Below are 13,724 nucleotides of genomic sequence, written 5' to 3'. Positions count from 1 at the left end.
GAGCAAAAATTCTACTTTGTGAGCTCCTGGCATTGAAGTTATGAGCAAGTGATTTGGCTGCAGCATAAATTAGTTTGCTCTGGAGCCATGCCTCCCTGAGCGAAGACAAAAATGTGTGAGCCGGAGGCTAAAAAACTGTGAGCTAGGTCACACTAAGTCAGCTTAGAGGGAACACTGCTCATAGGGTTGTTTTAGGGATGGCATGGAGGAAGAGAATGTCGGAAGCCACTTTTGGTCCCCGTTGGGAAGAAGAGGGCAATAGAAATGAAGTTCAATAAAGGGACTGGGCCCAGATGCCGAGGGGAGGTGGCCAGCTCTGCCTTGGAGACGGACTTGAAGATACTACTTAAGGGAGCACCATTCACAGGGCAGTTCTCCTGAGACAGCCCCACTGAAATGAGTGAGCCCTTCCAACTGGATTGTGGTCCTCTGTCAATCAGTCTCAAATTGTAGGTCAAGATCCACAAGAGAGCCAATTTGGTGCAGTGGTTAGGAGCGCAGACTCTAATCTGGGGGAACCGGGTTTGATTCCCCACTCTTCCGCATGCAGCTGCTGGGTGACCTTGGCGAAGCCACAGTCCCCTAAGAACTGTTCTCTCAGGAGCAGTTCTCTTAGAGGCTCTCTCAGCCCCACCTGCCTCACAGGGTGTCTGCTGTGGGGAGAGGAAGGGAAGGACACTGTAAGCCACTCTGAGACTCCAAGTGAAGCACAGGGTATAAATCCAACTCGTCTTCTTCTCGTTATCCAAAGCCCTGACCCTGGTAGGTCACAAGGTCTGGAAAGAGGGAGGAGGAGTGGAGCTGGGGGTAGATGGAGGCTCGATAGCAAATTTTGGTTTGTTTCTGCCTCCTATGCCAAAGGGCCATGAAATCAATGTATGTAGCACCCTGCCTTTCTCCCCAGTAGGGGCTTACATCATTCTCCTCTCGGCACCTTTAAGACCGACAAAGTTCTATTCTGGATAGAAGCTTTTGTGTGCCTGCATGCATGCATGCACGACTGACCCAAAGTCATCCAGTGAGCTTTCTTGGCATGAGCGGGGATTCGAACCTGGACCTTTAAGACCGACAAAGTTTTATTTTGGATAGAAGCTTTTGTGTGCACGTGTGCATGCATGACTGGCCCAAAGCCATCCAATGAGCTTCCTTGGCATGAGCGGGGATTCGAACCTGCCTCTTCCAGATACTCGCCCAACCCTGTTAACCCACAACATCACACCTGCTCTCAGTGCAGCTGCTTGCTCAGTAACTGCCATTTATTTAACAACACTCAACATGAAACGTCAAGGAGAAGCATGTAAGGCGTTTGGTGACCTGAGATTCTTGCGTTTTATGTTGGGGGGGATGGGAAGTAGCATAGACTTGCCTTGCAGGGGAGTCCTGAAGAACAGAGTAAGCTGAGAAACTTCAAAACATTGGAGAACTGCCATCCCATGTTTATTAGAGGAAGGATGATGCCCTGTGGCTTTTCTTCCTCGGGCATTGAACTATCTTGAAAGGGGTCCTCATTCCATGCAGCCAGCACAGTTGCAATACAAGATCTATCCAGGGAAGAATCGATTGTGCTCCCAGGCAGGGCTTTTTTGGTAGAAAAAGCCCAGCAGGAACTCATTAGCATAACAGGCCACACCCAACAGCAGAAACTCATTAGCATGTTAGGCCACACCCTGACAGCACATCCATATTAGGCCACACCCCCATGTTACCAGAAGTATGGTCATCCAGCCACACCCACCTTTTGCTTCTTATTCTGTTTACCTTGTTTGTTGTCAAAACCCAGGGCCTTTTTTTGTAGCAGGAACTCCTTTGCCTGTTAGGCCACACACCCCTAATGTAGCCAATCCTAATGAGTTTCTGCTGTTGGGTGTGACCTGTTATGCTAATGAGTTCCTGCTGGGCATGGCCAACTTGGGAGCCAGCCGGAACTCCGTTCCTGTGCGTTCCTGCCCAAAAATAGTCCTGATCCCAGGTATGAATTCTAGGAATTTGGATGCTGAGAAAATATCATATTTCTACAACACAACAGGTATGGATGTGCAGTGGAGCGAGAGAGAGAGAGAGAGAGAGAGAGAGAGAGAGAGAGAGAGAGAGAGAGAGAGAGAGAGACAGACAGACAGACAGTCATTACTGCACAGGGACATAATGCCTGACACTCTAATTCGTCTGGCTTTCTCTGTTCTTATAGTGCATTCCTAAACAAATCCACACCTTTCTAATTCAATTAAAGTCAAGGGGTTTAAAAGGTGTAATTTCAGGAATGGACTGGGCTGCAAATTAGGCATGGGCCATTGTTGTGGTACGTCGCCATCTAGTGATGAGAGAAAGTCTCTGCAGAAACAAGAAATCGGTGGGTTGGGGCTGGTGTTTTATGGCAATTTCTGAACGATTCCCGCAGAAGACGTGCATGCTTCCAGTGCATGCGCTCTGAGTCTCTCTTTTAAAAGAAAGGGCCACTGTGCATTTAGCACTCCACTGAGCAAAAGGGAAGCCTTCCTCCAGCAAATGTGGATCTTCTAAAGAAGAAGAACCCCCTTCCAGTCGAGAAGCCTCCTTGGTCTAGAAGGAAGCTGCAGGCTTTGCTCAGCGGTGTGGCAGGAGACAAGCCAGCATTTGGGATCAACATGGATACATTCTCTGCTAAATTCTGTTTTCTTTCAAAAACTAGACTTGAACATTGGTTAAAAATACAAAAAAGCTTAAAGCAGGGGTTCAGATATTATACCACGCTTTCCTCCTCCTCCAACATCATTCTCCCCTTCCTCCAGTTCGATCTTCAGAACAAACAACCCTGTGAGGTAGGTTGCTTTGCGAGAGAGTGACTGAACCAATGGCACCTAGTAGCAAGCTTCATGGAAGAGGGGGGGATTCAAACCTGTGTCTCCCAGGTGCACTTTCTCTGGGCAGGGACAGGTTCCCAGCATCCCCTTTGGGAGCTTGCAGACCTGGCCTTGTTCCCTTGCCCTCTCCTCCTTTGATACATGAGAAGAAGAAGAAGAAGAAGAAGAAGAAGAAGAAGAAGAAGAAGAAGAAGAAGAAGAGGAGATTGGATTTATACCCCCCCTTCACTACCCAAAGGAGTCTCAGAGCGGCTTACAAACTCCTTTCCCTTCCCCTCCCCACAACAGACGCCCAGGGAGGTAGGTGGGGCTGAGAGAGCTCAGACAGAAACTGCAGTTTTTCAAGAACACTTCTGACAGAATTATGGCTTGGCCAAGGTCATCCAGCAGCTGCGAGTGGAGGAGTGGGGAATCAAACCCGGTTCAAACTCAAACCTGAGTCAGATTGAGGTGACGAGAGAGGAGGTCCTAAAACTGATAGACAACTTAAAAACTGATAAATCACCAGGCCCAGATGGCATACATCCGAGAGTTCTGAAAGAACTCAAATGTGAACTTGTGGATCTCCTGACAAAGATATGTAATCTTTCCTTAAAATCTGCCTCCATTCCTGAGGATTGGAAGGTAGCTAATGTCACTCCCATCTTTAAAAAGGGTTCCAGAGGAGATCCGGGAAATTACAGGCCAGTCAGTCTGACGTCGATACCGGGTAAATTGGTGGAAACCATTATTAAGGAAAGAATTAGTAGGCACATAGATGAACAAAACCTATTGAGGCAGACTCAGCACGGTTTCTGTAAGGGAAGATCTTGTCTCACTAACCTGTTAGTGTTCTTTGAGGGGGTGAACAAACATGTGGACAAGGGGGATCCAATAGATATTATTTACCTTGACTTCCAGAAAGCTTTTGATAAAGTTCCTCATCAAAGGCTCCTAAGTAAGCTCAAAAATCATGGGATAGAAGGACAAGTCCTTTTATGGATCAAAAACTGGCTAGTTCATAGAAAACAGAGAGTGAGTGTAGGTGGGCAATTTTCTCAGTGGAGGGTGGTAAGCAGTGGGGTACCGCAGGGATCAGTACTTGGTCCACTGCTTTTTAACTTGTTCATTAATGATTTGGAGATGGGAGTAAGCAGTGAAGTGGCTAAATTTGCGGATGATACAAAGTTGTTCAGGGTGGTGAAAACCAGTGAGGATTGTGAGGCACTCCAAGGGGATCTGTCAAGGATGGGCGAGTGGGCGTCAACATGGCAAATGGGGTTCAATGTGGCCAAGTGCAAGGTGATGCACATTGGAGCCAAAAATCCTAAATATAAATACACATTGATGGGGTCTGAACTGGCAGAGACTGATCAAGAGAGAGATCTTGGAGTTGTAGTGGATAACTCACTGAAAATGTCGAGACAGTGTGTGACTGCAATAAAGAAGGCCAATGCTATGCTGGGGATTATTAGGAAGGGTATTGAAAACAGATCAGCCAATATAATAATGCCCCTATATAAATCAATGGTGAGACCTCATTTGGAATACTGTGTGCAGTTCTGGTCACCACACCTTAAAAAGGATATTATAGCTTTGGAAAAAGTGCAGAAAAGGGCAACTCGAATGATAAAAGGGTTGGAACACTTTCCCTATGAGGAAAGGTTAAGGCGCTTAGGGCTCTTTAGCTTGGAGAAATGACGACTGAGGGGTGACATGATTGAGGTTTATAAGATTATGCATGGGAAAGAGCAGGTAGAGAAAGAGGTACTTTTCTCCCTTTCTCACAATACAAGAACTCGTGGGCACTCCATGAAATTGCTGAGCGGTCGGGTTAGAACGGATAAAAGGAAGTACTTCTTCACCCAAAGAGTGATTAACACATGGAATTCACTGCCACAGGAAGTGGTGGGTGCTACAAGCATGGACGGCTTCAAAAGGGAATTAGATAAGCATATGGAGCAGAGGTCCATCAGTGGCTATTAGCCACAAGGTATAGATAGGGGCTCTGGGGCACGTGATGCTCTGTCTTCTTGGTGCTTGGGGGGGGCAACAGTGGGAGGGCTTCTAATGTCCTGGCCCCAGTGGTGGACCTCCTGATGGCACTGGTATTTCTGGCCACTGTGTGACACAAAGTGTTGGACTGGATGGGCCTTTGGCCTGATCCAACATTGGCGTCTCTTATGTTCTTATGTTCTCCCAGATTAGAGTCCGTGCACTTAACCACTACCCCAAACTGCTCTTCCTTGCTCCCTGCCAGCTCTCAGAACTTTAAACCACTAATATGGTCAACTGTAAACAACCCATCCACATGTTGACTCAGCCTCTGCTTGGCATGCACAAGGTCACGGGTTCAATCCCCGGCATCTCCAGGTAAAAAGGATCAGGTAGGAGGTGATGGGAAAGACCCTGGAGAGCTGCTGGCAGTCGGAGTAGACAATAGTGACATTGGTGGGTATCAGATGATTCAGGTGGGTGGCTGTGTTGGTCTGAAGCAGCAGAACAAAGTTTGGGTCCAGTGCCAACGAAGATCTTTTGGGGGGGGGCGGTACTTTTTAATATGTGCATGTGTGTGCATGTGGGTGGGTGTGCACCTGGAAGTCATGGTGACCTCTGGTGACTGACTCCTACTGGGGGCCTGGAGGATATTCAGAGAGGCGGCTGAATAAAGCCTGCCCTCGCCTCCTGCCTCTAGTATTCCTTGGAGATCTCCCATCCAAATACTTGCCAGGGTCGACCCTGCTTAGCTTCCGAGATCTGACAAGATCGGGCTTGCCTGGCCTATCCAGGTCAGGGCCTTGAAGATCAACATAGTTTAAATCCGGGTATAAGCTTTCATGCGCAAGCACACTTCTTCAGATATCTGAAGATGTGTGCTGAAGAAGTATCTGAAGAAGTGTGTTTGCACATAAAACTTATAGCTTGAATAAAACTTTGTTGGTCTAATAAAACTTGGTGGGTATTGTCTGATTTCGGGTCCGATTCAGTCCAAGGCAGCTTCACGTGTTCGTGTGTTATATTCTGAATGTATTTGTTATGTACCAGACTGAGACGTTGCCCACCGATGCAGCTGTGCTGCATAATGGGAGAGGCGAGGCCCACAATTACACGCAATGTTGCAGAAGATTCTGGGAGTGTAACTTTCAGATTGCGCCTGTGTGTCCATCATCTGGAAGTGGCATCATGAGGTCCATTGCAAATTGCAAAAGGAACTCGGGGAACCACTCATCTCATCTCATTCATTCATTAATTCATTCACACATACCCATCATAAGAGAACATAAGATCATAAGAGAAGCCAATGTTCGATCAGGCCAGTGGCCCATCCAGTCCAACACTCTGTCACACAGTGGCCAAAAGCACCAGGTGACATCAGGAGGTCCAGCAGTGCAGCCAGGACACTAGAAACCCTCCCACTGTTCCCCCCCCCCAACCACCAAGAACACAGAGCATTACTTGCCCAAGAGTTCCTACCTATACCTTGTGGCTAATAGCCACTGATGGACCTCTGCTCCATATGTTTATCCAATTCCCTCTTGAAGCTGTCCATGCTTGTAGCCGCCACCACCTCCTGTGGCAGTGAATCCCATGTGTTAATCGCTCTTTGGGTGAAGAAGGACTTCCTTTTATCCATTCTAACCTGACTGCTCAGCAATTTCATGGAGTGCCCACGAGTTCTTGTATTGTGAGAAAGGGCGAAAAGTACTTCTTTCTCTACCTGCTCTATCCCATGCATAATCTTATAAACCTCAATCATGTCAGCCCTCAGCTGTCGTTTCTCCAAGCTAAAGAGCCCCAAGCGCTTTAACCTTTCCTCATAGGGAAAGTGTTCCAACCCTTTTATCATTCGAGTTGCCCTTTTCTGCACTTTTCCCAATGCTATAATATCATTTTTGAGGTGTGGTGACCAGAACTGCACACAACACTCCAAATGAGGTCGCACCATCGATTGATACAGGGGCATGATGACACTGGCTGATTTGTTCTCAATTTATTTATTTATTTTATTTATTTTTAGATTTATAACCCGCCCTCCCCAAAGCGGGCTCTCGACATCCAAACAAAACATATTGGTACGAATACTGCCCCTATCCTACAGCTCCACTAAGCAAAGTTTGAAGCCTTCCTCCAAATGAGGTGGCTCTTCTGTTGGAACAAGGACCACCTAGGCTGTAGGAGACCTTCTCAGGCTAGACTAGGGCTCCTTGAAGGATGGTTGGTCAATGTGTCCTCGATGCTTCAAAGTCATCCTACGGGGAGTAATGTGAAGAAAGACTTCTCAGAAATATGCCCATTTTATTCAATGGGGCTTACCACCAGGAAAGTGTTCCTCACATTGCAGGCTTAGGTTATTTGTACAGTAGTACCAGGGTATGTTTTGGGATTAATTTTTTTTAAAATCATTTTGAAAAACAGAGATAGCATCAGGAGTCATCTCCTGCAGGAGCACACAGGAGCGGAGCTCCGGCAGTAAAGAGCCCAGGGGGTGGGCACAAGCAACAAGCCCCACCCCCTGCTCCCAGCAGCCCTCAGTCAGAGCAAGAAGCAGACAGGTAAGTTGCAGAGCCCCCCCCGGCCCCCCAGTCCAAAACAGTCCAGTGGCACCTTTAAGACCAAGTTTTATTCAGGTACAAGCTCTCCCTCCTCTGCAAGGACAGATCTGTACATCCCCCCCCCATAGCTAGCAATCCAAAACAGTCCAGTGGAGCCTGAGCGGTGGGTGTTGCCTTCGGACACAATTCCAGTGATGTCAGGGGGTGTGGCATATGCAAATAAGTTATGCTAAGGAGCTATGCTAATGAGCTCCTGCACCTCTTTTTCTACAAAATGACCCCTGGAAGCCTGATCCCCTGTACAGGATTGTGTGTGTGTGTGTGTGCACATTATGTGCCTTCAAGTTGCTTCCAATTTATGGCAACCCAATGAATTCAATGAGCTCCCCAAGTCCTATCGTTAATAGTCTTCTCCAGTCTTGCAAACTAAAGGCCGCGGCTTCCTTTATTAAGTCAATTCATCTCATGCTGGGTCTTCCTTTTTCTACTAGTGCCTTCAACTTCTCCTAATATTATTTATTTTTCCAGTGACTCTTGTCTTCTCGTGACCAAAGTACGATAGCCTCAGTTTAGTTATTTTAGCTTTTAGGGAGAATTCAGGCTCGCTTGTACAGGATTACTTATTACCATCGGTCTGGATCAGGGGTGGCCGAACTGTGGCTCGGGAGCCTCATGTGGCTCTTTCACACATATTGTGTGGCTCCCGGCAGGGTGGCTGGCAAAGCGAAGGGGAGGGTATGCCTCCCCGATCGGTCTTCCCTTCCCCAGCCAGTGTTCCCCTCCTTGGGTAGGCTGGAGGTGGGGGGGGGGCAGAGATAGAGAGCAACTTAACCTTTAAATGCATTCTCAAAGTCCCTCGCTCAAGCCTACAAATCTCATTGGACAAATAAATATCATTATCAATATCTGTTTTTACCCCTTTTGTTTTTTTATTTTTGGCAGTCTCATTAAATGTTAATAAAAAGCAAATCTGCATATTTTTTCAATAAAAACATGTGTGTAATAGTTCTTTGTGTCTTGCGGTTCTCAAACATCTGTCGTTTATTCTGTGTGGCTCTTCTGTTAAGCAAGTTTGGCCACCCCTGGTCTGGATCCATCCGCACAAAAGGCATTTAAGTTTACTTAAGAAGGGGTGTGTGTGTCATTTTTACTAAATCCTCCTCTGCACTGCGGACTCACCCATATTGTTCCTGAGGGTCTGCTGACGTCCAGGAAGAAGAACTGGGGGAGGGGAATCAGTGGGCTACAGTGGGAGGTAGGGTTGCCAACTCCAGGTTGGGAAATACCTGGAGATTTGAGGGGTGGAGCCTGAGGAGGGCGGGGCTTGGGGAGGGGAGGGACTTCAGTGGGCCATAACTCCATAGAGCCCACCATCCAAAGCGGCCATTTTCTCCAGGGGAAGTGATCTCTGGAGATTGGCTGTAATAGTGGGAGATCACTAGTAATCACTCGGAGGTTACTACAAAAAAAATAGAAGGAAAAAATCCTCTGTATAAATAAACCTCCAAAAAATACTCAAAGACATTAAATATAACACTCACAGATTATTTACTTAATCAACAATGACGAACACACAAAACAATTTCAATGCAAATCTTGAAATGCATATAAATAAACCATATAAATAAACCATGCCAATAGGCATATGGAGCAGAGGTCCATCCGTGGCTATTAGCCACAAGGTATAGATAGGGGCTCTGGGGCAAGTAAGGGCCAGTGCACTCTAGGCGAACGCCTAGTTCGCCTAGTGGGTGAGCTGGCCCTGGTTGGACTGGATGGGCCTTTGGCCTGATCCAACATTGGCGTCTCTTACGTTCTTCTTATGTTCTTAAGATCACAAGTTCATGAGTCACAGAGAAAAGGATTCAAATGCAAATTCGAAATTCAAAAGTCCACTCAATACACCAGTGGTGCTTCCGTGGAGTAGACTCCTCCGTCCCTGGAGACTTAAAGTTCTATTCATAGAGCAGCTCTGCAAGTTTAGTTCCAGCCGACGGGGCGAAGCGGTGCTGCGGCACCTTGTCTCGCCAAAACTTTATCCGAGATTGAACTGTAACATCTTCACAAGATCCAAAGTCACTGCATAATGAAATATTTCATGTCACTGCATTCTTCAAAATGATTGTGTGCTCAGTAGCGGGAGGTCTCCAGTCACCACCTGGAGGCGGTATAACAAAAAATGGCTAAGCAGTGGATGTAATAGACCATATCTGAAGAACACTGCGATTTTTAAGGAATATACACAAAATTCTATTTCAAATTACAGAAACCCCTCTTATTCTTTAAAGCTACAGTAGCAATGCTCCCTATAAGCCATGGAGTCTTGTGAGCAACGTTTTTACTTGGTGAGCTACTGGCATTCAAGATTTGGCTACTGCATAGATGAGTTTGCTCTGGAGCCATCCTTCCTGAGCCAAGACAAAAACGTGTGAGCCGGAGGCTGGAAAACTGGGAGCTAGCTCACACTAACTCAGCTTAGAGGGAAGACTGAGTACAAGTACAGATTGAATTTAAACATATGAATATATGTCTGGGAGTGCTCCTGGATGCCGCCTTAACAATGGAGGCCCAGGTAGCAGCCACCGGCAAGACAGCCTTTTACCGTCTACAGCTGATTAGGCAGTTGGTTCCCTTCCTCGAACGCAATAACCTGGCAACAGTGATCCATGCTATGGTCACCTCGAGATTGGACTACTGCAATGCTCTCTACATGGGGCTGCCCTTGTCCCAAATCCGGAAGCTGCTGTGCTGAGGGAGCTGCACTGGCTGCCAATAGCATACCGGATTCGCTTCAAGGTGCTGGTTTTGACCTTTAAAGCCCTATATGGCCAGGGGTCTGCCTACCCGAGGGACAGCCTTTCCCCACATGTTCCCCAGAGAGCACTGAGGTCGGGGACTCAAAATCGCCTGACTGTCCCTGGCCCCAAGGATGCCAGACTGGCTACTACCAGATCTAGGGCCTTCTCAGTGGCGGCTCCATACTGGTGGAACAAGCTCCCGGAGGACATCAGGGCCCTGTAGGACCTCTTACAGTTCCGCAGGGCCTGTAAAACAGAGCTCTTCCACCACGCTTTTGATTAGGAGCCGCCACCGAACGAGATACTGAACATCTATTAATGGCACTTTCTTTGGGATAGTCATACGGGGCCAACTACAACGATCGGCATCTGTACTGTATCGCTTGTATTTCATCTGCATTTTATATTTTATTGTTGAATTTTATGTTTTATTGTAAATTATTATTGTACGCCACCTTGAGCCTGCTTATCAGGCAAGGCGGGATAGAAATCGAAATTAATAAATAATAATAAATTATAAATAAACTATAATACGTTTATCTATGTATTTATTCAATTTGTATCCCACCTTGCCGGTGCAAACTGGCTCAAGGCGGCTTACACAAGTTAAAATACAATAAAATTTCAATACAAACAATTACATAAAGAACCAGTTTGGTGTAGTGGTTAAGTGCGCAGACTCTAATCTGGGAGAACCGGGTCTGATTCCCCATGCCTCCACTTGTACCTGCTGGATGACCTTGGGCAAGCCATAACTCTGGCACAGCTGTCCTTGAAAAAGAGCAGTTTCTGTCAGAGCTCTCTCAGCCCCACCTACCTCACAGGGTGTCTGTTGTGGGAAGGGGAAGTGAAAGGAGTTTGCAAGCCGCTCTGAGACTCCTTTGGGTAGTGAAGGGTGGGGTATAAATCCAATCTCTTCTTCTTCTTCTAAATATAAACCATGGCAACAGATGTCCCTGGTAAATCTTTGTTTGGACCCTTCTTCCGGCCGTAATCACATGGTAAAGCCAGGAAAGAGCTACGGGGACTAGCGCAGGACATGCTCAGGCACTTCTCCTCTGTTCCCAGTTGCACTCCACCACTCAAGCGTTATACCAAGCTAAGGAGCTCTGCCATTTCCCTTGACACTAAGGCCTACTCAGTGTTCCAACCGGCTCCACAAAGGCTTTTATATTGTAAGCTGTAATATAACCGGGGGCTGCGATGGCTCAGAGGTTAAGATGCTGAGCTGCAGACCAGAAGGTCTGTAGTTCGGCAGTTCGAGACCCCAGTGCCGCATTGACGGAGTGAGCTCCCGTCTCTGGTCCCAGCTCCTGCCAACCTAGCAGTTCAAAAGCAAGAAACTGCAAGTAGATAAATAGGTACCACTTCTGTGGGAAGGTAACAGCGTTCCGTTCATCTCGGTGTTTAGTCATGATGGCCACATGACCACGGAAATGTCTTCGGACAGTGCTGGCTCTTCGGCTTTGAAACGGAGATGAGCACCGCCCCCTAGAGTTGGATTTGACTGGCTTTCGAACAAGGAAAACCTTTACCTTTACTATTATATTATAGCTTTTTATGTTTGAATTTAATGTGTACTTGCACTGCATCTTTAAAGAATAGTTAAGAAGAGTTTTTTGTCATTTCAAATAGAATTTTGTGTACATTCCTTAAAAATTACAGTGTTTTTCAGATATAGTATACCACCCGGAGGTTGGCAACTCTAGTGGGAGGGAATCAACGAAAACCCCTCTTAAGAAAAAAAAAGGCATACGTTTTTCTTAGCAATATGATTAGATACAGGCCATTAGTCTGAAGACAGAGCTCACCCAAGGGCAGTCCATCTTTGCAACAGCCCTAGGAGATAAGTCATTCTAATCATTATGCTAAAGTTAGACAACTGAGACAGAGCGATTTGTCGGGCAGAGAGCCCAGGAACTGGGATCTGAACCAGGTCTCTCAGCTCCCAATCTAGCATTTTCTGCTGGTCACCTTAAAAGTCCAGGGGTTGCCTGGTGCCAGCATCGAGACACTGTCCATCAGCCTTCCGTTCACTGATTAAATGACCCCCTTTCCCCCCTCCTCAGCCCATTCCACGCAACCCGAGACCAGCGCTCCCTCTAAACTGTGGAGTCTTGTGAGCCAAAATTCTACTTTGCCAGCGACTGGCATTAAAGTCGTGAGTGACTGATTTGGCTACTGCATAAACTAGTTTGGTGTAGTGGTTTGGTGTAGTGGTTAAGTGCGTGGACTCTAATCTGGGAGAACCGGGTTTGATTCCCCACTCCTCCCCTTGCATCCGCTGGATGACCTTGGGCAAGCCACAGTTCTATCAGAGCTGTCCTTAAAAGGGCAGAGCTCTCTCAGCCATACTTACCTCACAGGGTGTCTGTTGTGGGGAGGGGAGGGGAAGGGAAAGGAGTTTGTCAGCCGCTCTGAGACCTCCAGTGAAGGGCAGGGTATAAATCCAATCTCTTCTCTTCTTCTTTGCTCTGGAGCCATTTTTCTTAAGCTAAGACAAAAATGTGTGCTGTAATGTATCCGCCATGACCACGTGCGCGACCGTTGGGCCATGCGGTCAAGCACAGGTTCATAGCTTCGTACTTTCGGACAAAGGCACAAGCGGATCCTGGCCTGCACCAATCAGGGGGCCGGGTACGCCGCCGAGAGCCTATGGGACTCTCGGCTACTGTATCAACCTATAGGTGAATTAGGGGGTGTGTTTTGGTGGTGGGTTCTGGGGCATATATACCGGCCTGCGTGCCGGTGTGTCTTGTCTTGTTCTGATCTAAATAAAGTACTCTTTGCTGAATCCCTCCACGTTTCCGAGTACTTTTCAGAACCGGAGGCTAAAAAACTGGGAGCTCGCTCACACGAACTCAGCTTAGAGGGAACAATGCCTGTGGGGGGCAACCCCCGCCCACATCTTCTGTTCTCTTCCCTTCCACTGAACTCATCCCCGCTAGAAGGCTGACAGGGGCATTTCAAAGCAGACCTCTCCAATGCAACAGGGCCTCCCACCCTCCCGGTTCCATTTAGCTTTTGAGAACAGCGTGTCCTCCTCTGAATCCCAGATGCCTCGCGTGGGGTCGCCGCCCTGTGTGGCCTGAAGGAGCCGAGGGCTGTCCCCACCCACCCGGGCCCTGTCCCCGGCTCAGCCAGGCCTCCCTCCGGCTGATCCCTGGATCACATGCTGGCGCTCTCTCGCCGCTCTGATCCCTTCCCGCACCAGTCCCCGCCGCTCAGCCATGGCCTCGCCGTCTCCGCGCACGGTGCTGATCACCGGCTGCTCCTCGGGCATCGGGCTGCGCAGGGTGGGCGTGCAGGGGGGGGAGGCGTGGCTGTCAGCTGGCCGGGGGCTCTCTTCGGTAGCCTGGGGTTGCCGATGGCGACAGCTGCCTTGGGAGGGGGGTGTCACACGGAGTTGCCCAAACGGACAGCAAGAACTGGGGTGCCTGAGAGTTCCCCCGCTGCGTCTCTGGATGCTCAGCCCGCAGAAACTGCAACTGGGGCATTAACTGCCTGTTCGCTGTCCGGCAGGATCCTCAGCAGGTCTACTCAGAATCGATGCTTCC

At 48.1% G+C, this 13,724-nt stretch overlaps 1 protein-coding gene across 1 annotated transcript in view; it reads right to left on the bottom strand.

Moving 5' to 3' along the window:
* The window catches only part of LOC107123443 (collagen alpha-1(XI) chain-like), a 203,520-nt gene extending 190,070 nt beyond the window's left edge, over positions 1-13,450 (bottom strand). Inside the window, exon 1 of the mRNA XM_015426692.1 lies at positions 13,379-13,450. Within this exon, the coding sequence (XP_015282178.1) occupies positions 13,379-13,450 (72 nt within the window). The remainder of the gene's footprint in view (positions 1-13,378) is intronic.
* Between the last annotated feature and the right edge of the window lie 274 nt (positions 13,451-13,724).

The sequence above is a fragment of the Gekko japonicus genome, unplaced genomic scaffold (assembly GCF_001447785.1).
Source record: "Gekko japonicus isolate JY-2015 unplaced genomic scaffold, Gekko_japonicus_V1.1 scaffold2569, whole genome shotgun sequence".
Lineage (NCBI taxonomy): Eukaryota > Metazoa > Chordata > Lepidosauria > Squamata > Gekkonidae > Gekko > Gekko japonicus.
Note: the sequence above shows the minus strand (reverse complement) of the source record. Positions and strands in the feature narration are given on the sequence as shown.